Source organism: Ursus americanus, chromosome 23, assembly GCF_024610735.1.
Source record: "Ursus americanus isolate L20-20 chromosome 23, mUrsAme1.1.p, whole genome shotgun sequence".
Classification (NCBI taxonomy): domain Eukaryota; kingdom Metazoa; phylum Chordata; class Mammalia; order Carnivora; family Ursidae; genus Ursus; species Ursus americanus.
Window position 1 is genome coordinate 32,021,753 of NC_142149.1, and position 26,288 is coordinate 32,048,040.

The window sequence follows — 26,288 nt, forward strand, 5'->3', positions numbered from 1 at the left end:
GCACCCTCATCTCTACTTTCAATTTCGTAGTTCGGACTCCGCAGAGAAGAGCTTGCGATTGGTACAATCGGAAGAAGAGCCAACCAATTACACAAAAGCTTCCACAAACAGCACAGGGGACGTGACACACCTTCTTAGGCCCCCTGCTTCCCCTCCCCTTCGCTCCCGCCTTCCACTTATTCATACTAGAAGCGCCTCAGCTTTTATTGGCCAGCGAGTGGTTACCTCTTAGCCAATCACAAATTAGACTGTGCTCCTACACTACCGAGAGAGCGAATCGCGGAGAGACCTTTGCTATGATTGGTCCCTCCATGATAAGGTTTTAATTTTAAATTTTTCTTTATGGCGAGGGAGAGGCCACTACCCGGACTCCATCTAATCCCGGGCTCTCAGACTTGTAAGTGCAAGGAGATCTCCCTTTGTTACCTGGGCTCGCGTCTTCAGTAGCTGGGCCTGTTGCTGCTTGTGTTCTCAAGATTTACGGAGGTGGGGACTTTGGCTGGACTCCGGGAGATGAAATTGGGAAGAGGAGGTTTGAGGTTGGGTAAGAAGTGCTCGCCCTGGCTCCGCCCTAACCATACTTATATTTAATTAACGCTCTGCAAAATACGTTTTGGAGCAAAGCATCTGCCTTCCTTTTGCATGTTCCTTTAGATCTTTGCTATTAAGTGTTGTCCGGGGACCAACAGCATCTGCATCAGTGAGGCGCTTGTTAACAATGCAAATTATCGGGCTCCACCCAGACCCACTGAATCAGAATATGAATTTTAACAAGATCTCCCACTCCCAATGATTCTTACGCACGTTAAAGTTTGAAAATATACATTTCTTGACCGGCAGTATTACCATGTTCCTAGATACGCTCTTAGTATCGTCAGACGTTTTGTGAGTGTGTCAATTTTTAAAAGTGTGCCCTGTTTATTTGTGCTTAATACTGTGTTGGACTACGTTTTAGGGAGCTGCAATCTCTTCAGAGAAAGACAGGAACTAAAGCAATGTTGCACTGCGTAAAACAAAATTAAATACAATCAAGTACCAGAAATAGCCCTATTTTTTTAAAGATTTTATTTATTTTTTTGGCAGAGCCAGAGACAGCCAGCGAGAGAGGGAACACAAGCAGGGGGAGTAGGAGAGGAAGAAGCAGGCTCCCAGCGGAGGAGCCTGATGTGGGGCTCTATCCCAGAACACCAGGATCACGCCCTGAGCCGAAGGCAGACGCTTAGCCACTAAGCCACCCGTCGCCCCCAGAAATAGCCCTATGAATGTTCAAGGGTAATGAATTGAACTGGTAATGGAAATTGATTAATTGACTGCAAGCTTTTTATTGGAAAGTGGTAAGAACCTACATTAAAATGTGTTTTTAGAAGAGGGTAATAAAATGCAAATGTTATTTTCATTGCTGCCACAGTTTTGGAAGTACCTCTGACCAAAAGCCCTTCTGTCTCTGGGTGGAGTTTTAATAGAAGCAGCAGTGCCAACTGAGTAATATAGAATAATACATATATATATGTATATATAAATATAATTTAGAGTATATATATATATACAATATAGAGTATATATATACAATATAGAGTAATTCTTATTCTATTATTTATATATATTTTATATATATAAAATAATATAAAATATAAATTTATATTTTACATACACTTACATGTAAATTTTATATATATATATATATATATATATATAGTGTATAATATGTATTATACACACCACCTATACAGAAAGAAAGTTAACAGATAACAATTGGGGAGTCTAGGTGAATAATATATGAGTATTTTTTTTGCAGAATTAACATGATCTTTTTTTATTTTTTATTTATTTTTTTCTGGAAGTATAGTCGGCACACAATGTTACATTTGTTTCAGATGCTGACATATGAGTATTAATTATAGTATTATAAATTTTCTCAAGATTTGAAATTTTTCAAAATAAAGAGTAGGGGAAATAGACTATATATCAAAAATAAAAAAATGGGAAAGATGGCAAAGGCAACTGAAATCAGGACAGAAAGGGGAGGGGTGATAAAAAGAAACAGGATGAATTAATCAGATAAATGTTTCTAATTCATGTATATGAATATATGTATATAAGTGGAATATATATTTCATATATTTAATATATATTTAATAAATATATTTAATATTTAATGTATTAATATATGCATTTTCTATTCTATAGTGGAGTATCCTAATTTCCTCACTTTTTGTGTGTGTGGTAGTATAGGTTGTTTTTAATCAGCTTGTGTAGGACTCTTTAGAAATTTGAATGCACGGGCATTGGAACAACCACAGGAAAGGGATAGAAAGATAAGGCCCAGTTTTAGAATGATGGTACTCTATTTTTCTAGCTAATAATATATACCAGAGGTTAACTGTCAAATACTACTATAAGGCTTATTATAGTTAGAAACAAACAAACAGCGACAGTCTTCTGAATCATTTCTCTCTAATCCTGACTCCCACTTGCCAAAAGCAATACTATCCATTCTTGTAATTGTTTCCGGTGTTTACTTCCATGTTTCTAAATGACATGCTTACAATACTATTCCTTTTCTTTCTCTTCCTCCCTTCCTAACTTCCTTCCTTCCTTCTTTCCTTCCTTCCCTTTTCTTTCTTTCTTTCTTTCTTTCTTTCTTTCTTTCTTTCTTTCTTTCTTTCTTCTTTCTTTCTTTTATTTTCTCTTTTTCTTTCTCTTTCTTTTTCTTTCTTTCTTTCTTTCTTTCTTTCTTTCTTTCTTTCTTTCTTTCTTTCTCCTTCCTTCCTGCCTGCCTTCCTTCCTTCCTTCCTTCTTTCCACTTTTAGAGACTTACATAAATTTAGACAACTACTGGGACACCTGGGTGGCTCACTTGGCTAAGCATCTGCCTTTGGCTCAGGTCGTGATCCAGGGTCCTGGAATCGAGCCCCGCATTGGGCTCCTCATTCAGCGGGGAGCCTGCTTCTCCCTCTGCCTGCCTCTTCCTCTGCTTGTGCTCTCTCTCTCTGACAAATAAATAAATAAAATTTTTAAAAACAAATTTAGACAACTGCTGATTTCCACTTTCTCTCCTATCCTCACAATATACCTATACCATTCAATGTTTATGCTACTAAATATGGTTTAACAGCAGAACATATAGTGTTACTATGATTACATTTTTTTGGACATTTTTTCCTAGTCATTTTTAAATGTTATTTTTTAAACATTTATCATAATTTGACCCCAGCTTGCCAGAGGAATGGTAAACTCAGCTCAGAATGGTCAATACACTAGGTAATTTATTGATTTCCCTTTTTTTCCTTAGAGACAATGTTACTGAAGCCTGCTATCAATCTTGTTCACTTCACCGGCTGTGTGTGCCAGTGAAGACTAGAATCAGCAAACTACTGTTTTTGTAGGTCTCGTGAGCTAAGAATGGTTTTTACAATTTGTAATAGTTGAAGGAAAATCAAACAAAGAATAATATTTTGTGACACATGAAAATTATATGAAATTCACATTTCAGTGGCAATAAATAAAATTTCTTGAAAAAAAAATTATTGAAACACAGCCATGCTCATTTAGGTATTGTCCATGGCTGTTTGGGTGCTACAGTGGCAGAGTTGAGTGGCTGTAATACAGACCAGATGGCTTACAAAGCCTAAAATATTTATTATCTGGCCCTTTATGGAAAAGGTTTGCTGACCCCTGCCCTAGGCCTGCTGCCAAGCTGTCTTCCAAGAACTTGTGGTCACCATTATCCTGGACATTGTCATTGTTTATCTTAATTCTGTGCTCACACTTGACTGAACATTTGGCCAGGTGTGGAATTCCAGGATTGAAAACATTTTCATTCAGAATTCCAGTGTGGCTGTTGGGAGTGTGATGCTATTCTCTGCTCAGTCCTCTGTCTCTATATTGTTTTCTCTCTCCTGAAGCCTTTGAATCGCCTCTTTTTATTTTTTTAAGATTTTTATTTATGTGAGAGAGATTATAGAGGGAGAGGGAGAAGCAAACTCCCCCGTGAGCAGAGAGCCCAATGCAGGGCTCGATCCCAGGACCCAAGATCGGGAGAGCTAAAGGCAGACACTTAACCAACTGAGCCACCCAGGCACCCCTCCACTTTATTTTTGTGATGTCATGCCTCAATGTGGATCTTCTTTTATTCATGATACCGAGTGGACCATTTCAATCTGGAAATTCAAGCCCTTCAGTTCTAGAGAATATTTCTGTATTGTTTATTTGACAAAATTCTCTCCATTTTTCTGTTTTCTCCTGAAAATTTTCTTTAATAAAGATTTTATTTATTTATTTATTTATTTGTTTGTTTGAGAGAGAAATTGAGAAAACAAGGAGGAGGAGGGGCAGAGTGAGAAGCAGACTCCCTGCAGAGTAGGGAACCTGATGTAGGACTTGATCCCAGGACCCTGAGACCCTGAGCCACCCAGACACGCTCTCCTAAAGTAATACAACAGTTAAAATATAAAAGTTTTAGGCCATTTTGGGGAGACCCTAATGTCAGTATCTATATGTCCTTTTTCTCAGGTGAGCTAATTTCCCCAGAGCGGAATCTTCCAGTCTTCTTCAAGGGGAAACAAAAGGTATGGGGGTTTGAGTCAGGGAATTAAAACAGGTGGCCTGTGTTCTGGGAGCTGAGCTGAGGAAAGGGATTGAAAAGTCTTACTTTTCAGTTCAGGATCATCCCATATCTTCTGAATGATGACACATGCCTCGGCTATTGCTAAGCCTCATGGCCCCAGTTCAGCACCTCTATGGTTCAACTTCTCCAGAGAATAAACCTATCTATCATTACTGGAGAGGACATAAATGCCAGGAGCTGCCTGGCTACAAAGGACTGGAAGACAGACTCCAGAGGCCAATCCAATCCTTATAAAAATTTAATTAATCCTATTCTAACCCCACCCCAAACTTTCAAGGTTCTAGTGCCTTCAAGTCTAGAATCCTCTTACTTAAAGTTTCTGAGAATTGTCTTGCTTCCAGTTGGCTTCCCTACCACAGGCAGTCAAAGCTCTACCTTCTGCTCTGCCAACACATCCATCTGCTTTCCATTTTCCATAATTTGTTGACATTCATCATCTCCCATAGTCTGCTCCCATTCTTTGTTTTATGGGTTTATGGTTTTTTTATTCCTTTACTGACCTTACTTTTTCTGTCTCCTTTTCTTTCTCTCTTTCTTTCTTTCTTTCTTTCTTTCTTTCTTTCTTTCTTTCTTTCTCTTTCTCTTTTTCTTTTTCTTTTTCTTTTTCTTTTTTTTCTCTCTCTCTCCTTCTTTCTTTTAAGTAGGCTCCATGCCCAGTGTGGAGCCCAAGGCAGGGCTTGAATTCATGACCTGAGATCAAGACCTGAGCTGAGATCAAGAGTTGGATGCTTAGCCAACTGAGCCACCCAGGTGCCCCCCCCCTTTTCTTTAATTGAAGTAGAGCTGACACACAAAGCTACATTAGCTTCAAGTGTACAACGTAGTGATTTGACAACTCTATACATTATGTTATACTACCACTCCTTGAGGCAACTGGCTGGCTTAGTCTGTCGAATGTGTAACTCTTGATCTTGAGGTTGTAAGTTTGACCCCAATTTGGGTGTAGACATTTCTTAAAAAAAATTAAAATTTTTAAAAAAGAAAGAAAAATACATTCACCACTCCTTTACTGCCTTTTTTTGTTATGTTTCAGAAGGGTTTGGACCAATAGTGTGCTAATAAATGTTTAATAGATACATATGCATAATTTTATTATAGATTTACTGACATTGGGTAATAATAAAATTATTATAAACAATAATAAAATATATACAATGCTTTTTTTTTTTTAAGTAAGTTCTATACCCAACATGGGGTTTGAATTCACAACCCTGAGATCTAGCATCACATGCTCTAATGACTGAGCCAGCCAGGCACCCCTATGATGTTATTATAAATTTCATATGCAGTTGATTCTCAGATAATACTATTGTTGATTTTTACAGACTTCTTGTATCCTTAGCCAAGCTATGGTCCAATTTATTTTTTTTTAAGATTTTATTTATTTTTTTATTTTAGAGAGAGAGAGCAAGAGAGGGGAAGGGCAGAGGAGAAGGGAGAGAATCTCAAGCATACTCTGAGCTGGGCATGGAGCCCACTTGGGGCTTGATCTTACAACCTGGAGATCATGACCTGAGATGAAACTAAAAGTTGAACACTTAACAGACTAAGCCACCCAGGTGCCCTGCTATGGTTCCAATTTATAAACAAGTATAGTCCTAATAGGAATGTCAGTTGATCTTTTCATTTACTCTGGAATATGATAAAGCAAAACATAAAGATTTATAGTGGAACTTCATTTCAATTATGTAAGCAACTTGTTTGATGAATCAAATAATCATTTTCAAATACCAGAATATTCCTCAATTTTTTTAATGCTTTTCACAATGTAACAACTACAGACAAGATATGCACTTCTTAAAAAGATTTTATTTTATGTATTTGAGAGAGAGAGCCCACGGCCACACACGAGCAGGAGGGATGGTGGGGGCGGGGGGAGAAGCAGACACCCCGCTGAGCAGGGAGCTGGTCATGGGGCTCCATCCCAGGACCCTGGGATCATGACCTAAGCCGAAGGCAGATGCTTAACCGACTGAGCCAACCAGGTGCCCCCAAGATAATGCTTTTAAATCCAATCTGTATTATTAACATCTTCTTTAAAAATCTCTCTTAAGAATCAACAACATAATGAATCAAGCTGTGATTTGTGGTGTTTTTAATATCCCTGATGTAAATACTCCCATCATAGCCAATTTCAGGTTTTCAATGTGAAATCACTGAATGTGGAATTGGAAAGAAATGAACATTTTATAGCATTTTCGCTATATAGATACAATAAGGTAAACAACCTCAAGAGCATAGATAATAGTAAAATCACTAGGAAGTGATGAGTTTTGCATCGTATTTATTACCACTGTATTTATTTTTTAAAAAGATTTTATTTATTTATTTGTCAGAAAGAGAGAGCAAGAGCAAGAGAGAGAGAGCATGAGCAGGGAGAATGACGGCAGAGGGAGAAGCAGACTCCTCACCGAGCAAGGAGCCCGATGTGGGACTCCATCCCAGGACCCTGAGATCATGACCTGAACCGAAGGCAGACACTTAACCAACTGAGCCACGCAGGCATCCCTTTATTACCATTTTAAATATAAATCATCTAATTAAAAGTTTCTATAATTTAATTTTAATGGTGGATGTGTTTAACAACTAACGCACAGAGTTCCTGAAAATGTATCAGTTGTCGCCAACCCCAGCACACCATTGGAGTGGAGATAAAGGTATAGAGCCAATCTACCAAGTTTAAACCAGAATGTCCAGCTCCTTTCTAAAGTCTATTTTTATAACTGAGGGATTGGCAAATATAGGGAAAAAACAGGCAGGCGGCCAGTTCTCTGTGTCACTTTGATGTCTAACAAAAGACATCAAAGGAGAGAGGGAACAGAAGGGGGGAGGGCTGCATAGGGGCAGATGGAAGACAAGGAAGAGGAGGTTACCATGGAAGTCTCTGTTTCTGGGGATTTCACCCACTGAACTCTGGACCTTAGATAGAGGTTCACAGTGACATCTCTCCACAGAAAGTCGTGGGCATAGATTTGATGAGGTTTAATCTTTTTTTCAGGGAACCGCAAGATTGCTGTCTTCTCTGAGGCTCTCCTAAACATCTTCCTTCAGAGCATTTTTGTTTTGTGTTATTTTAAGTTTGTTTAAAAAAAAATCAAGGAATCCTTTAAACATCCTTTGCATTTAATGATCCTTGCTTAGGGGCGCCTGGATGGCTCAGTCGGTTAAGCATCTGCCTTTGGCTCAGATCTTGATCCCAGGGTCCTGGGATCGAGCCCCTCATCAGGCTCCGCTTCTCCCTCTGTCCCTCCCCATCCTCCTCCCCACTTTTTTTTTTTTTTAAGATTTTATTTATTAATTTGACATAGAGAGACAGCCAGCGAGAGAGGGAACACAAGCAGGGGGAGTGGGAGAGGAAGAAGCAGGCTCCTAGCGGAGGAGCTTGATGTGGGGCTCGATCCCAGAACTCTGGGATCACGCCCTGAGCCGAAGGCAGACGCTTAAGGACTGCGCCACCCAGGCACCCCACCCCCACTCTTGCTCTCTCTCATTCTGCCTGAAGCTTCACTGTGCCACCCAGGCGCCCCCTCCCCACTCTTGCTCTCTCTCGCTCTGCCTGAAATACATAAAATGTTTTTTAAAAATTATAAAAAAAAAAAAAAGATCCACGCTTAGCCTTCTTTCATTATTTCAGCAGGAAAGAGAAGTAATATAATACAAGTGAAATCAGCTAACAATTTTTTGGTTTATCTCCCATGCCTCTAAGAACAATTAAGGAAAACTCTGCTAGTTTGAGACCTGGCATCAGTTCAGTAAGATGTTATCGAGAATCTTTCCTCCTAGAAGGACTGTTGATATATGCACTGTCATCCATTGCCATTAGGGGTGCCCTCTGCAAGACCAAAGCTCTTGGAACTACAGTAAGCCACTTCTGAGGTTTTTCAACCCACAGCCAGTAAAAGGAGGTTCTTCAGCCAGTGCAATCTGAGAGCTGAGCAAGCCTAGAGCTGCATACCAAGTATTGAAAGGTTACTGGGTGAACAAAAGTGGAATGAATGTGTACTTTAAAGGCCAATTGTTCCTATTCAGATGTGAGTTTGAAGGGAAGGAGGCCCAGCCCTTGAGACCATTTTTAGTTCTGCGGCTTGAATAACATCTTTGTTCCTCAGGTAGCAACAACAGCGACCAGCAAAGCCCTTCTTCACATCAAACTAGCTCTGACTTAATTTTCTTCAGAAAAGGATCTAGATTAAAATCTAAATACACTAGATAGTGTTTTAAAATGCTTTAAAATAAATGTTTGGAAACATTTGGGGTCTTAGATTTGGGGGAACTGCTATTGCATCGTATGTCACCTATTCAATCAACTGTTGCCGCACAGAGTGTTAGAACATGGTCTTCGGAGAGTTATTTATTTACTGCATTACATTGGGCAAATCATGTAATCTTTCTATGTCTCAGTTTATTCTTAATGTAAAAATGAGAATAAAAATCTTCTTCCTCAGGGATAAAATCTTGCAGGGTGGTGAGGATTCACTGAGAAAACGTATGTGAAGGTGCCTAAAAGCAAATGGACGTTCAATAGTTAAATTTGTTTCTTCCCCCCCCCCCCCCAAATTGTTTCTTCCACTACCAACTCCACCTATCACAGTGGGTGTTCAATAAATGTTACTGGAAAGAAACTTCTTTTAATAACTAACCCAACTCTAGCCCTTTTCTCTCTTATAAGAAATGGGAATACACTTGACTTAATGAAGAAAAACAAGACAAGGAAAACGAAATTAGAGAGCAACGTAATGCCAAAGCCAAGTCTCTAAAGATACTTTAAATCTGGGTTTAACTTTTTCTTCACTTCAGGGGACTTCTGGGATGCTGGTTGCGATCTATTTCCTTTTTTTTTTTTTTTTTAAGATTTTATTTATTTATTCGACAGAGATAGAGACAGCCAGCGAGAGAGGGAACACAAGCAGGGGGAGTGGGAGAGGAAGAAGCAGGCTCCTAGCGGAGGAGCCTGATGTGGGGCTCGATCCCATAACGCCGGGATCACGCCCTGAGCGGAAGGCAGACGCCCAACCGCTGTGTCACCCAGGCGCCCCTGGTCGCGGTCTATTTCTTAACCAAAGTGGTGGTTACAAGGGTGTGTTCATGTTGTGATAATATATTAAACTGTACAGTTAAGATTTTTGCATTTTCTATATGTATATATTATTCTAAAATAAAAAATGTAAAAAAAAAATTTTTCTCTACAGAAATCATGCCCAAGTTCAAGCAACGAAGAAGAAAGCTAAAAGCCAAAGCAAAAAGATTATTCAAAAAGAGAGAAGCCTCTCACTTTCAGCCCAAGCTAATTACACCTCCTCCTCCACCACCCTCACCAGAAAGGTAAGTGTGGAAAAGAAAAAAATACTAAAAATCTGATCTGTTAAGGATAGGGTTACCAGAGTTAGCAAATAAAAATACAGAATGCCCAATTAAAGTTCAGATAAAAAATGAATATTTTTTAATACCATCGCACGCAACATTTACAGTATACTTACGCTAAAAAATTATACGTCCCTCATCAGAAATTAAATTTTGACTGAGCATTCTAAATTTTTTGTGGTGACCATAGTTTAAGAGTTTAGGGGTGCCTGGGTGGCTCAGTTGGTTAAGCTTTCTGGCTTCAGCTCAGGTTTTGATCCCAGAGTTGTCCCCTGGGCCCCCTGCTCAGTGGGGAGTCTGCTTCTCCCTCCCCCTCTGCCCCTCCCCCTGCTCCTTCTTTCTCTCAAATCAATAAATAAATAAAATCTTGGGGGGGGAGTTTATGGGGTGCCTCAGTGGCTCAGTCGGTTGAACATCTGTATTCGGCCCAGGTCATGATCTCGGGGTCCTGGGATAGAGCCCCGCGTCCCTGGGCTCCCTGCTCAGCAGGGAGGCTGCTTCTCCTTCTTCCTCAGCTCCTCCCCCCACTTGTTCTCTCTCTGTCTCTCTCAAATAAATAATCTTTAAAAAAAACAAAAGTTTAAAAGAAGTAAAAATCACAAGAAATTGTATTGGAGATGCACAGAACTATTTTCTCCTTCCCTAGTCAGTTTAATTGTATAAATCTGGTAACTAAGTGATGAAAGAGAGGTATATAACTGGAATTTAAATCTTAGTTTTGGTAAAGTTTTGTCAGTTATTCTCTGGGACGCAGATTTAAATGTGTTACTGAAAGAGACTGAGTTATAGGACGCCTAGGATACCGGGTTTCACAATGACATACTTTATACATTTTGTTGTTACAGCTCTCTTTACAGAAAAAAAATTAATTTTTTTTATTTACAATTTCTTTCTTCCTTCCTTTCTTTCTTTCTTTCTTTCTTTCTTTCTTTCTTTCTTTCTTTCTTTCTTTCTCTCTTTCTTTCTTTCTTTCTTTCTTTCTTTCTTTCTTTCTATTTTTCTTAAAGATTTTCTTTATTTATTTGACACAGGGTGAGGGGGAGAGCAAGCACAAGCAGGAACAGAGGGGCGGAGGGAGAATCTGGCCCGCCGCTGAGCAGGGAGCCCAATGGGGGGTTCTGGGGCTCAGTCCCAGGACCCTAGGATCACCATCGGAGCCAAAGGCAGCCGCTTAACCAACTGAGCAACCCAGATACCCCTACAGAAAAATTTATAAAATAAACTGGCCCTCAAAAAGCATTAACCATGATATTATCCTTAACCCATCTCTGTTTCTCTTGAATATTGAAATCGGCTCCTAACTGGCCTTCCTGCTTCTGCCCTTGCCCCTCTGCAGTGTGTTTCACCACAACAGTCAGAGTGAGCCTGTTAAAAATCATGTCATATTGCCCCTCTGCTTAAAACTCTCCAATGTCTTTCCTGGGGCGCCTGGCTGGCTCAGCTGGAAGAGTGCATGACTCTTGATATCGGGATCGTGAGTTCAAACTCTATGTTGGGTGTAGAAATTATATAAAAATAAATAAATAAAAACTCTCCAATGTCTGCCTATGTTAGAGTCAAAATTAAAATCCCTTGATGACCCACAAGGCCATTATGATATGACTTTGACATTATCTCCTAATACCCTACCCTTCAGTTTCTCCATCCTAGCCATCCTGGCCTCCTTGCTATTCCCTAGACACCTCAGACAAGTTGCTCTCTCAGGCCTTTGCATTTAATATTACCCTTGCCTGGAATGCTCTTCTCCCAGATATTTGTGTTGCTAGCTTCTTCATTTTTTTTTTTTAAGTAGGCCCCATGCTCAAAGTGGGGTTTGAACTCATGACCATTGATCAAGAGTCGCATATTCTACCGACTAAGTCAGCCAGGCACCCCTGTATTGCTAGCTTCTTTACTTTTTTAGGCTTTTTTCTCAAACATCACTTTCTCAGTGAGACTTCCGTAGCTACTCTACCTAAAATTTCACCTCCAGGGCGCCTGGGTGGCTCAGTCGTTAAGCGTCTGCCTTTGGCTCAGGTGATGATCCCAGGGTCTCCGGATTGAGCCCCGCACTGGGCACCCAGCTCAGCGGGAGGCCTGCTTCTCCCTCTCCCACTCCCCTTGCTTGTGTTCCCTCTCTCGCTGTCTCTCTCTCTCTCTGTCAAAGAAATAAATAAAATCTTTAAAAAAATAAAAATAAAATAAAATTTCACCTCCACCCAACATTTCTCTCTTGCTCTATCCTTTTCCTCATAGTATTTATTCACTAACAATCCATATATGTTACTTATTTACTTACTTTTTTACCTTTCTCCCAAGACATGTAAGTCAAATAAGGGCATGGTTTTTATCTACTTTGTTCATTATTGAATCCCTGATGCCTCTTTACTTACTATTTATTTTATTTACTACTATTTATTTATAAAATAAATTGTTGCATAAGTATCTCTTGGAACTCTAGAATTTAATGGAAAATTTGGCTTTAGATAGTCTCTGCTCCTGAGTCATACTATAAAACTAGCTTGTTATTTTATTTTTTAAATATTTACTTGAGAGAGAGATAGCAAATGATGGGAGGGGCAGAGGGAGAGAGAGAATCCCAAGCAGACTCCTGCTGAGTGCAGAGCCAGATGTGGGGTTCAGTCTCACGACCCTGAGATGACAACCTGAGCCAAAACCAAGAGTTGCATGCTCAACTGACTGAGCCACCCAAGCGCCCCGTAACTAGCTTGTTATTTAAATAGAGCTGTTGTTCCAACTCAGGAGTTTGTTTGGTTTTGTTTTTCCTATAGAGTGGTTATTCCTTCAGCAGACACATCCCTTAGCAGAAGCTGGCTAAGACCATCCTGGAACTTCAGATTTCCCAATATCAAAGATACCATAAAACTTTGGACAAATAGAGTGTGGTCTATGTACAATTGGTGCCAGAACTGCATGGCCCAGGTATGAGTTTGACATACCCATTTTCAGCAATATGGTTTTTCTACATACTTGGTATGTGTATTCACATGTGCGTGTCTTCAGGTCAGCACAACACTCAGGCTAAGCTCAGGTAAGATGAAATTGCGGGGTCATGTATGCCTTTGCTTCTGTAAAACATACATCAAACCACTTTCTTTTCCCTTTTTTCCTGTCTTGATCATGTTGCTTAAAGAATTCAAGTTTGTGAGGGGCGCCTGGGTGGCACAGTCGTTAAGCGTCTGCCTTCGGCTCAGGGCGTGATCCCAGGGTCCTGGGATCGAGCCCCGCATCGGGCTCCCTGCTCCACTGGGAGCCTGCTTCTTCCTCTCCCACTCCCCCTGCTTGTGTTCCCTCTCTCGCTGGCTGTCTCTCTCTCTCTCTGTCAAATAATAAATAAACCCTTTAAAAAAATTAATAAAAATAAAAAAAACTTAAAAAGAATTTAGGCTTGTTTATTTTTGAATTTCAGAGTTTAGAAGTATTGAAAGACACCATCTTTCCATCCCGTTTCTGCCACCGAGAACTTCACCGTCTAAAACAACGGTTTTGCATTTTGGAAAGTGAATTATGCAAGCTCCAGGAAACACTGAAGGTTGGTATTGTTAAATAAAAAAGAAATCTTGGGGCGCCTGGGTGGCACAGTGGTTAAGCGTCTGCCTTCACGCTCAGGGCGTGATCCTGGCGTTATGGGATCGAGCCCCACATCAGGCTGTTCCGCTATGAGCCTGCTTCTTCCTCTCCCACTCCCCCTGCTTGTGTTCCCTCTCTCGCTGGCTGTCTCTATCTCTGTAGAATAAATAAATAAAATCTTTAAAAAAAAAAAAAAAAGAAATCTGGAATTAGGGAAGGAGGGCAGGGGTCATCCCCCATAGGAATCCCAGCGTGCTTTTACCAGAAGGAGGAATGGCTACGGGCAAGTGCTAGTCTTGGGCCTGTTTGCCCGCAGATCTGTTCCTTAGGCTTCAAGGCTCTGCTCTGCACTGCACTGGGGCTAACCCATGCAGGCTGTATGTCCTAAGCTCCATGTCACCTGGTTCCAGTTGTGCTTGGCTAATGGAAGACACTGATGAGACATTGGTGGGGGTGTGAAGGGAGTGTGTTTTTCCCCTTTGTTCTCTGCATTGGGCAATTTCTCTGGTGATGGTTGTTGTTGTCTCCCTCCCTCCAGCTCCCTCCAGGTAAGTCTACCAGGTTTCTTGATTCTCTGGCTCAACCTACCTCTAGAGATCTGGTTATACTGCTCTTCCTTTTGTCCCTCCAGCCTCAGAGTATTCATGGCTTTTTGCATTTGCTAATCTCTGGGCTGCCTCAATGTCCCCTGTGTATTTTCAGCTCTTTCACCATCAATATAACCAACTCCCCACATTACCTTCGCCCTCTTTTAAATACTCAGGATGATTTCTATTTTCTTGACTGATAGAGGCAGAAAAAGCCATAAATATCCACTGTCTCCAAACTCCCCTAAGCAGGGCCCCTATTCTCAATGTCTCAAAAAACAAACATTGCACTTGTTGGTTTGCAGTGAAGCTTCTGCGATTACAGCCCTTGTCCCAAAATTTGTACCTCAAGATGAATTAGACAGGAAGAAAGGCAAATCACCTTACTCCTCTAGGCCTGAGTTTCCTCTTCTAAAAATGAGGATGATGTCATCTGTGGTGGGCTGAATCAATGGCCTCCAAAAGATATGTCCAAGTCCTAATCCCTGAAACCTATAAATATGACCTTATTTGGGGAAAGGGTCTTTGCCCATGTAATTAAGTTACGGATTTTTTTTTTAAGTAATCTCTACGCCCGACATGGGGCTTGAACTCACGACCCTGAGATCAAGAGTTGCCAGGCACCCCTTAAGTTAAGGATTTTGAGAAGAGGAGATCATACTCTATTATCTGAGTGGGCCCTAAATCCAATAACAAATGTCCTTATAAAAGAGACACAGAGCAGAGCACACACAGAGGAGAGGAGGAGCAGTGGGAGCACAGGCAGAGATTAGAGTGATGTAGTCTCAAGCTCAGGAATGCCCATAGCTACCAAAAACAGGAAGAGGCAAGGAACAGATTCTTCCCTAGAGCATTGGGAGGTAGCCCAGCCCTGCTGTCATCTTGATTTTAGACTTCTAGCCTCCGGCACTGCGACAAAATGAATTTTGATTGTTTTAAGCCACCCAATTTGTGATAATTGGATAAAGCAGCCATAGGAAACGAACACACCATCTTACTTCATAGGTTATTTTTCATTCCCCAGGGCCGCCATAATAAAGTAGCATGGACGGGGTGGCTAATAGAACAGAAATTTACTTTCCCACAGTTCTAGAGCCTAAAAGTCTGACATCAAGGTGTTGGCAGAGTTAGTTTCTTCTTAGGCCTCTCTCCTTTGTCTTCTCACTGTATCCTCAAATCATCTTGTCTCTGCACACACATCCCTAATGTTTCTCCTGTATGTTCAGATTTCTTCTTTATAAGGACACCAGTCAAATTGGATGACAGCCCACTCTAATAGCCTCATTTTAACTTAATCACCTCTTTAAAGGCCCTGCCTTCAAAGGCATCCTGAGGTACTAGGGTTAAGGCTTCAACATATGAATTGGTGGGGGAGGTGCTGGGGGACACAATTCAGCCCATAACATTCATGTTCCATCCACTTGGCCTTTTTATCAGTCCTTGAATATACTACATTCTTTTTTTTTTAATAAGATGTTATTTATTCGAGAGAGAGAGAATGAGCAGTGGAGGGGGGAAAGAGAGAAGCAGACTCCCTGCTGAGCAGGAAGCCCGACTCAGGGCCCTATCCCAGGACCCAAAGATCACGACCTGACCTGAAGGCAGACACTTAACCGACTGAGACACCCAGGTGCCCCGAATATACTGCATTCTTGGCTGCATTAAGTATTTTTCCCTCTGCCAGGAACTCTTTCCCCAGACCTTATCTCCCTTGAGACCTGATAAATTACAATTCATCCTTGAGCTTATGGCTAAATACCAATCTCCAGGTTTATCACTATTCATGCCCACGGCACACTTCATTGTTTTCACTGAAGCATTATTTTATTTTGTACTGGGGGGGTATGTGTTTAATGTCTGTCTTCCTTACCAGACTGTCAGCTCCATGATGTAACAGACAGGGTTCACATGGTACCCACAGTGCCTGGCATATTGCACACACAGAACAAATATATGAATGAATGGGCTTGCGATAAATGGGAAAATATTAAAAAACACATAGTTGATTGAGAAAGCATTCAGTACACGGTAGCTATTATCTCAATGCCTCTGAGCCGCAAGAACCAAATTGATCTGTTATTCATTTGCCAAATGTAATGTTTTCTTACAGACTGTCTCGGAAAATTCTTCCTGCCCAAGCTGTGGTCAAACCTGTCACACAAGTGGTAAACTCACAGATGTGCCTGCCGGTGTGCTAACCACGCCTGGAGACTCCCGACCTGTGCTTCCTCCCACACTGCCACAGCCGGCCGCCCATCTTCCTCCTCTTCCTCCACCGCCACCACCGCCTCCCCCTCCCCCTCCTCCTCTGCCTCCCCCTCCCCGGCCTACAGCACCTGTGCTGCTCAGAAACTCCGATCGCACTAAAGCACTTCAGGTGGGACACAGTCTAGTAATGATGGGTTTGGGTCAGTGTATAATGTAGTAGTAAAGCAAAGGTGGCCTTTTTAAGACGAGACTAAGGGTTTGGAGAGGAAAGCTGCATTTTTTTTCCTGATTCCGTATCTTCATTATGTCAATTACTACGTTCTTAAAAACCCAGGCCTGTGGGAACTCACAAAAGCTGGATTTAGAGAGAAAAGTGATGATTTTTTTTTTTAAAGGATAAATGAGTGAAAGCCAAGAGATCGGAATATTCCTTATGGCTTCTCAGAATATCTTTTTACCAAAAAAAAAACCTCCCTGAGAAACCAAATGAAAAACAGAAGGTGGCTTAGTGAGTCAAGTCAGAATAAAAAGAGTTGGTGGGGGGCGCGCGTGGGCGGCACAGCGGTTAGGCGTCTGCCTTCCGCTCAGGGCGTGATCCCCGCGTTCTGGGATCGAGCCCCACATCAGGCTCCTCCGCTATGAGCCTGCTTCTTCCTCTCCCACTCCCCCTGCTTGTGTTCCCTCTCTCTCTGGCTGTCTCTATCTCTGTCAAATAAATAAATAAAATCTTAAAAAAAAAAAAAAAAGAGTTGGTAGACCCTAAAGTATAATGTCATTAAGCTGAAGGACCAGTTTCCATTAATTACTTATCCACCAAGGGAATATCTGTGAGTCACTAAGACAATCATGACCCTATTTAAAAATCTGCTGAATTTTCACCCCAGATATATTTGGTTTAAAATGGCTGGGTTAAATCCAGAGCCTATTATGTCTGCCATAATGCTTGTCCTTCTGACTACACATTCTTGTTCTATGGGAACTGAGTCAACTTTTTAGGTAATTCAAGCAAAACTCCACCTTGATTTGAGGAACTCCTTCAACTCCTGTCGTATAATAACGACTCCTGAGGAAGATGCATGGTGGCAGGGAACTAGCTCATCTCTTATTTCCTGTCAGAGCCTTACATTTTGATGAATACTTTGCAATAGCATTAATATCTGTGGGTACTGAAAACAGGATCATTCTTGGTTGAATGAAAAGAATTTGATAGGTTCCTAGGGTAAAATAAGAGTTAGTTTTTCACTGAGTCTTTAAAAACTAGATTTGGATTTGTATTTGACTAGATATCCTAGTTACAATTTGAATTCTAACCTCTCCATGTCATTTTAAGGCTGGACCATTAAAAAAAGATGGACCCATGCAGATAACAGTTGAAGATCTACTGACTGTGAAATTAAAGAAGACACAGTGTTTTGATGAAAGGAAGAAGGTAAGATGTCACTGACCATACACATGGTCTTTCAGCTTTTAACCTGGTTGTCCCTTTCTGGAAAATAAGCATAAGTCCTATGTACAGACGCCATTCTGAGGTAAGTATTTGATGTTTTATTTGAGTAGTTTTGGATCTCCTCAACAAAATGTGTAGATGGCAAAATTATTTAATTAGGCAGTTTTATCGACCAACCATTGATCTAAAGAAGTAGAGACATATTTTGAAGCTTTGAAATAAAAATTGAGTAGTGGATATATCTTACACATACCCAGCATTCAAGTATTCATTGTTGCAGCATGTTTACATTTTGAATGATGTTTTTAAGTGTGTCTTTTGATACTGTCTCATTTTGTGATTAAAGCTTGTACCATCACCAAAGGCACAGCATCCACTAGTTACTGTCTCTGACCTGCAGCGTGTCACCCTGAAGCCCAACTCCAAAGTGCTATCAACTCGAGTTACAAATGTCTTGATGTAAGGAACTACACTGTGTTATGCTCTACTGTTACTTAAAAGAATGATTTTTTGCTTATCTCTAACTTTTAAAGTTATATATGCTTATGGTAGAAAACTGGAAATCCACAGAAAAGTTTAAAAAAGAAAAACGGGGGCACCTGGGTGGTTCAGTCAGTTAAGCATCTGCCTTCAGCTCAGTTTGTGATCTCAGAGGGGAGTCTGCTTGTCCCTCTGCCCTTCCCCCTGCTTGTAGTCTCTCTCTCTCTCAAATAAATAAAATCTTTTAAAAAAAAATTTTTTTAAAGAAGAAAACAAAATCATTCAAATAACTGTATGATTGAAGATAGCTACTATTAACATACTGTTGTTTATCATTCTAGTCTTTGTGTAGGCATCTACTCTATTATTTCCATTTCATTGTGCTGTTTATTATAAGATACACCATTGATGTAATAGTGGATTTGGGGGCGGGGGTGGCTCGGGGCGCCTGGCTGGCTTAGTCAGTGGAGCATGGGACTCTTGATCTCAGGTTGTGAGCTCGAGCCCCAGGCTGGGCACAGAGATTACTTAAAAATAAAAGTAAAAATAAAAATAAATGAATTTGGGAGGAAAAGAAATAATATCAAGAATTTTTTTAGGAGCACCTGGCTGGCTCAGTTGGAAGAACATACAACTCCTGATCTCTGGGTCGTGAGTTTGAGTCCCATGTTGGGGATAGAGTTTACTTAAAAAAAGAAAAAAAAAAGAATTTTTAAATCAGCCCAATTTCAGAAATAATAAAATATGAGAACTAGTATGTCTGTCTTGGAATCGATGAAATCTGTGTGTGTGTGTGTGTGTGTGTGTGTACCTGTGTATAATCATACTGTACATACAGTTAAGGCTTTTCCCATTTAATGTGTCAAGAACTTTCTCCCATCTTATTAAAAATCAGTTTAAAGCATCATTTTGACTTTTTCTTCTTAAGATTTTATTTATTTATTTGAGAGAGAAAGCATGAGAGAGAGTGAGAGCACAAGCAGGGGTGAGGGGTAGAGGGAGAAGCAGACTCCCCACCAAGCAGGGAGCCCGATGTGGGACTCCATCCCAGCACCCTGGGATCATGACCTGAGCCGAAAGCAGACGCCTAACCTACTGAGTCACCCGGGCGCCCGTGACTTCTTCAGTATACACAGTTTATTATATGCAAATTTCATAGATAAACTCTTGTTCTGAGACATTTAGGTTGTTTATGATTTTTTATTTCTAACTTTTCAGTGAACATCCTTGTCCATCATCTGTGTGCATAGCTGAGTCTTTCCCTAAGATGGATTCTTCTATGTATAATTACTGCATCAAGCCATATGACTTATTAGGACAATTTTATCACTTTATGCTCCTATCAGCATCTACTGCTATTTTTAAGTAGGCTCCATGCTCAACATGGGGCTTGAACTCAAGACCCTGAGATCAAGAGTCACACACTGTACTGACTGAGCCAGCCAGGCGCCCCTCTGCTGCTATTTTTTAATGTAACAAATAGAACTACTTTCTAGGACATTGCCTATAGAAATGGCTGCTTTGCTTTGAGAAAGATGATAAAATCTGGCAAGCTCTAACTTTTATATCTTTATTTCATCAGTACCCCTGGTAAAAGCCAGATTGATCTGCGGAAACTACTTAGAAAAGTTGATGTAGAGAGGTAATACACTCTCTTATCTTTATGCTTTTTAAATCCATTTGAAAAGTCAGCATAAAATACAGCTTCTAATATTGTCAATATCTTTGCAGGAGCCCAGGTGGAACCCCACTTACCAATAAAGAAAATATGGAAACAGGAACTGGGCTGACTCCAGTAATGACCCGGGCCTTGAGGAGAAAGTTTCAGGTAAGCTTTTAAGAAAAGAAAAAAAAAAAAAAAAAGTTTCCTTTTCTTCAAGATCATTTATTTAGAATCATATAATCTAAAGGATCTTTCTTATAATAATTTTTAAATGGTACCTTATGCTTTACAAAACACTTTCATATTTAGGCTTTATAAAATTCTGTGACATAGCTAGCATTATCATCTCTACTGTAACCATGAATATATGGTTTTATTAATTACTTTAGATAAGTATTTATTAAGCATTTCCTACATGCCAGGCACTGTGCTGGGGTACCAGGGATATGGTGGTAAGCAATAACAGACCTAGCTTCATTGTCTTGGAGCTTTCAGCCTAGTGGGGAAAACAGACATTAATTAAATAATCACATATTTGTATAATTCTACACTGAGGTAAGTACTATAAAGGAAAGGAATGGGGTTCTGTGGGAACCCATAGAGGAACTTGATCTAGCCTGGGTGATCTAGGAAGGATTCCCTTAGGAAGTGATGAAGTGAGACTTGAAGGATGAATAGGCGTTAACTACGAAGGGTATCTATGGGATAAGGGGGTGGGCCCACCATGATGTCTGAGAGGAAAGAGCTCCAGGCAAAAAGAACAGCATAAAGAGTCTCATGGTGGAGGGATCATGGCCTAACTGAGAAACAGAAAAGGGGCCAAAGTAGCTGTAAGAGAGAGCAAGTCTGACGGTGGTGAAAGACAGGGATGGAGACGTAGATAGGGATCAGATCATGCACAGTTGATAGGAAAAGTGTTGGCAGCTTTCTTCTTTGCCACCTACACGTATGACCCATACACCAAAATCCAGTATATCAGTGGGGCCTGATGTGATTTCTTCCAAACCCTGTTTGTCTGTCGTCTCCCCGTTCACCTCTATCACTGGATCTGTGGGGAGTAGCCATCCTTCTGCCACTCCTACCGGAATGCTGGGACACGGGGCTGCTGGCCTCTTTGGCTATGAAACTTATATTTCCATCTTCCTCTGGCGACAGAGACACACCACAGACTTCACTGCGGACACTTTGCCAACCCAACACTGTCCTCCCTTTGTTTCCTCATTACGAATCAGTGCCTTTTGCAGACAGCTTGGTTTCCCTGTTGCCAATAAACTTGCCCCCCCACACACACACTACACGGCCTCCTTTGGAGGTGTGGCCACATTCCCCTTCCCTCCTTTTGGAGCATCCAGCAGGGAGCCTACCCCCAGAGCACATTCCTTGGTGATACCACATGAATTATGAAGGGCAGGGGCAGAAGGGAGAGGCCTCACTGAAACACTAAGCCCCTTCCTTTCTTTGTTCAGCTCTGGGATTCTTTTTTGTCCCTGCCCTATCCCATAATTACTATAATGAGTAATATGGAAATAAATGAAAATACGATAAATAATAAGCACACATACTGAGCAACAACATCAAAAATCCCAGAAAAGATCTCTGCCATATGAGGTATTCGCCAAAATCTACTTAGTAGGAGGAAGTTTTTGTAAAACTGTTGTTAGACAAAGAATGATTCCTCCCCCCCCCAGCCCTTAGGCTTCCTTTTTCCTTTAAGTCTGAAGCAACTGTATAAGTTAGGTTTTGCATTTGGTAACAAAATTTGCTTTTGCATCAGGCAACAAAAATCTGACCACCGTGGCTTAACCAAGTAGGGGCTTATTTTTCGTACCTATTCCCTTGGGAAGTAGGCAGCCCGTAACTGGTGCAGCAGCTTCACCGTGTCATCCCTGCACTTCCGTCCTTAAGGTGTGGCTTTTATCCTCACGGTAAAGAATGCCTACACCTCCTGAAGCCCGGTGTCCACATTCTAGGCAAGAGAAAGAGAAAGGCAAAGGACAAAAGGGTGTGCTAGGTAAGCTACCCCCCATCTCTTTAAACAGGGGCCATCCAGGAACTTCTGATTATATCAGAAAAACTGGGAAGAGTGGTTTTTAGAGGCTGGCTACATTGCTGCCCTGAACAAAATCTGGATTCTGTTCGTGAGGAAGGAGATCTGTGTTGGCCACAGGAACATAATTCATATTATAATTGGGACTCTTTTTTTTTTCATAGATGGCTCACCCTAGAAGCCCAACTCAAACTCTGCCACTTTCTACAAGCAGCTTTGATGAACAAAACTGATGCCAACTCTGCCAGACACCCCATGATGATCCATAAAATACACAGATAAAATCACCCCAACCCTTTTTTTAATGTAGTAGGGTATGTATAAATTATTATACTAATATATAATTCCATTTGAAGAATTAAAGTATGTGCAGAGCCCCCATACATACTGTGATATAAAGTGGGTACTTGGGTGTTTTTTAGTTTGCATGATCAATAAGAGAACAGATGGAAAAATGCAATCCTCAAAGTGACGTTTATCCTTGAATTACCCAATTTAGGTTGGACAGGTTGTTCAAATTTAACTAGATAACAAACTTATATTCAATAGGCACAGTTTTGACATTAAGAAAATAACCTGATTTGTTAAAAAATAAAATGAAATAACCCGATTCCTTTTCTCCTTGCGTGTTCTCAGGTAATTAAAAAGAAAAGTAAAAGTATTTCCGACTGTAAAGCTAGTACATTCACTAAGTGCTACAGACTTGATCAGTAAAAAAGATGCTCTAGATTTGATTTCTGTTTACTGTAAACAGTTAAGAGGTAAGACCATCCCCCATCCCAACCCAATTAATTTCCAAATGGATTTGAAGGAAAATGTCCAATATAACCTTAAAAATTAGAATGTACCATTTCTAGCAGCTAGAAATGATATTTAGGTAGTCATATCTGACTCGCCGAAGGCTGAGATACTCCTTTCTTTGATATTTTCTGTCCGCATTCATGCAGCTAATTATGTTTTACGATGATCTCAACATGAACCTTGTATTTTCCACAGTGGCCTGCCAAGGATTATCTGAAGTCCATGGCAGATTCTCTGTGAGACCTAATTCCTATCCTCATCAGCCTATAGCTTCAGTAACAGTAATAATGAACACCTCACTGGATTTTTGTTCTTTCCTGCCAGCCCAGGGTTGCCAGATTTAGCCATTATAAATATATGAGAGCCAAATTTGAATTTCAGATAAAAAAAATAACTTTTAAATATAAATATGTCCTGTTAAACAATGGATGGGTTTGGTGTTTTTTGGTTTTTTGTTTGTTTGTTTAGTATTAGTATGTCCCAAATATTGTAGGGAAGCTATATATTTATACTAAAAAAGTTATTCATTGTTTATCTGAAATTCAACTTTAATGGGGCATTCTTTATTGTATCTGGTCACCCTATCGGTCAGTCCCCTACAAAGTTGCCAAGCATTCCTGGGAGCCCCCAGCTTGTCAGACATGTCTGCTTAGTGGTGCACACAATTATGGCTTCAGCCAGGATCCCCATTACTAATGTGTTATGTATCACAGAGGAAGGGGAACTCTCAATTGGGTGAGTTCCTGTGACTGAAGGTGCAGGATTAGCTTTGATCCCCTGCAGTTCCAAGAATAAGGGTAGCAGCTGCTCATGGATAGAAAGCAAGGTCTTTCAGATCTTCACCGAACTTCCTAGCCTGACAGGAAGCAGCTACACGATGATATCCTTGAAATATCATCATTTTAGCATAGGCTACAAAAGATATTTTAGTCATTTCCCAGAAATGCCTATGTTTCCACAGATAAGTACTGCTTTGAGATGCCAAATAGAGTGTTGTGGAAAGTCACCAGACTGGAAAGCAGACCTAGGGACGATGTTTTGTTCTTATGAGACCCACATTTATATTTACAAACACATTTATGAATGAAAATTAAACAGGTAATAAAGTTAAGAAACATACCTGCTGGGGTGCCTGGGTGGCTCAGCGGTTAAGCATCTGCCTTGGGCTCAGGTCATGATCTCAGGGTCCTGGGATCGAGCCCCTCGTTGGGCTCCCTGCTCAGCAGGAAGCCTGCTTCTTCCTCTCCCACTCCCCCTGCTTGTGTTCCCTCTCTCGCTGTCTCTCTGTGTCAAATAAGTAAATAAAATCTTTTTTAAAAACCCCAAAAAACCATACCTGCTTCTAGTTTAAAACAAAAAACAAAGTCTGCTAGCTACATTTATATTATATAAGAATAAAAGGAATGATCACTGAGAATAAAACATTTGAGTATCTGTGACAATGTTTTATGGGGCATCCTGTGTACTGTCTCAGTTTAAATATGATGATTTGATCATTCTTATGGAATAAATGTTCATTTAAAAATGCTATAGAAATCCTATATATAAACATTTATAAAGCTGCTATTGCCATTGTACCAGTATTAAAATGTTTTCTACCTTGTGTCTTTTACTAATTTTTATGACAGGTTTTATATTGTACCCATTTGAGAATCCTGTAAATGCTATGGCTTCATTACACTGTTGCATACTTCCATTGTTTATTTTCAGACTGAATAACAACAAGACAATACAAACACCAGGGTCCATCTGGTTAGGTTTTTAAATAAAGAGCAATAAAAAACCTTTGGTTTTTCTCGTTTAATTTTTTGTACTAGAAATGTAACACAGAAAAGTACATAATACATAAATTAACAAATCATAAAGCAAATGTTCATGTAACCACAAAGAGATATTACAAATGTCTTTAGAAGCCCTGCCCATCTCCCTCCCCTAACACAATCCCTTTCTTCAAGAAGTAATTACTAATTTGCTTGTTATAATAAATATGTCCTTGCTTTTACCCTCTAAATACACATCCCTAAATGCTATGGTTTATTTTGCTTGCTTTTGAACTATACAAATAGAATCATACGTTATATATTTTGTTTCTGCCTTCTTTCAATCAACATTTATTTTTAAGTTTCTACCATGTTATTGTGTAGTTCTATAGATTACTTATTTTTATTGTGTGAATATAGTTAATCATTCATTCTATTGTTAATGGAAATTAGAGTTGTTTATAGTTTTGGCTATTATGAACCATGCATGCCATTATGAACATTCTTGGATATGTACATATGTACAAAAATCACTCTACGGTGTATATCTAGGAGTAGAACTACTAGGTTATGAAGCATGCCTATTTTCTAGATACTGTCAAACTGGTTTTTCAAGTGTTTGTACCAATCCATGGTCCCTTCAGTGAAGTATAAGAGTTCTTGTTGCCCCTGTTTTCTTCAAGGAAGTGTTTTCTATTTGATTTTTCAACATTTTGTTTACTTGGGAAATCTGTACAATGTTTATGGTTAACATACATTCATTTTGCCTGGATTTATAAGCCCAAGAATTGTTAAGATGATTTTATATCAGCAAAGTCACATACTAAACAGCAAATAATACACATGGTGAGGATCACAATGTAATTTATATTGACAACAATGTAGAATTTCTCATTTTAAGTTGGACTTTCAAAAAGAGATAGAATCTGGGGGCACCTGGGTGGCTCAATTGGTTAAGCATCTGCCTTTGGCTCAGGTCATGGTCCCAGGGTCCTGGGATCGAGTCCCTTGTCAGGCTCCCTGCTCAGCAAGGAGCCTGCTTTTCCCTCTGCCTCAACTCCTCCCTCCTTTCACACTCTCTTCTCTCTCTGTTTCAAAGTCAATAAAACTCTAAAGAAGAGATAGGATCTGAACGTGTAGAAATAGAGAGGGAACAAGCAAAAATCAAATAGACAAATTTTTTTAAAATACGTTAAAAAAACCCACTCCTACTCTTTTTTGAATTCTTGTTAGTAAATAAGAGTTGGTTGAGAAGCCAAGTATAGCTTAATTTATTAAAAACACCACCACCATGGACTTAGGGCTCCATCCTTTCTTTGAGAATTAAATGAGATAATTCTTTCCCCCACCACAGTTTTATTGAGATATAATTGACATATAACATTGTATTAGTTTTAGGCATATAACATAATGACTTGATATATGATACTGCAAAATTATTTCCACAATAAATAAAGATAAAAAAGGATGAAAAGTACAGCATTGGAAATATTGTCAATAATGTTATAATAATTACAGTGACAGATGGTAACTACAGTTATGGTGAGCATTTCATAATGTATATAATTTTTGAATCACTATGGTATACACCTGAAACTAATGTAATATTGTATGTCAACTCTGCTTCAATAAAAAAGTAAATTTAAACAAATAATAAAGAGGATGTCTACCCAGAAACCTGCACACAGATGTTTGTAGCAGCTTTATTAATAATTTCCAAAACTTGGAAGCAACTAA

The 26,288-nt window shown here is 39.9% G+C and overlaps 1 protein-coding gene across 9 annotated transcripts; it reads left to right on the forward strand.

Annotated features, from left to right (window-relative positions):
- The first annotated feature begins 292 nt into the window (after window positions 1-292).
- On the forward strand, window positions 293-24,568 carry PRR11 (proline rich 11). 9 transcript variants are annotated; one of them, XM_087854552.1, is made up of 12 exons: window positions 293-397; window positions 1,084-1,334; window positions 4,513-4,568; window positions 9,817-9,949; window positions 12,760-12,910; window positions 13,398-13,520; window positions 16,256-16,522; window positions 17,684-17,782; window positions 18,147-18,259; window positions 19,863-19,922; window positions 20,012-20,108; window positions 22,155-24,568. In XM_087854552.1, exons 4-12 carry the CDS (start codon window positions 9,822-9,824, stop codon window positions 22,221-22,223), a joined length of 1,107 nt encoding a protein of 368 aa, XP_087710678.1. In that variant the 5' UTR covers window positions 293-397; window positions 1,084-1,334; window positions 4,513-4,568; window positions 9,817-9,821; the 3' UTR covers window positions 22,224-24,568. The 9 variants fall into 9 exon arrangements, with proteins under 9 accessions (XP_087710678.1, XP_087710677.1, XP_087710679.1 ...); XM_087854551.1 differs by lacking the exon at window positions 4,513-4,568; XM_087854553.1 differs by lacking the exon at window positions 4,513-4,568 and having other exon boundaries at window positions 1,084-1,288.
- Window positions 24,569-26,288: the final 1,720 nt, after the last annotated feature.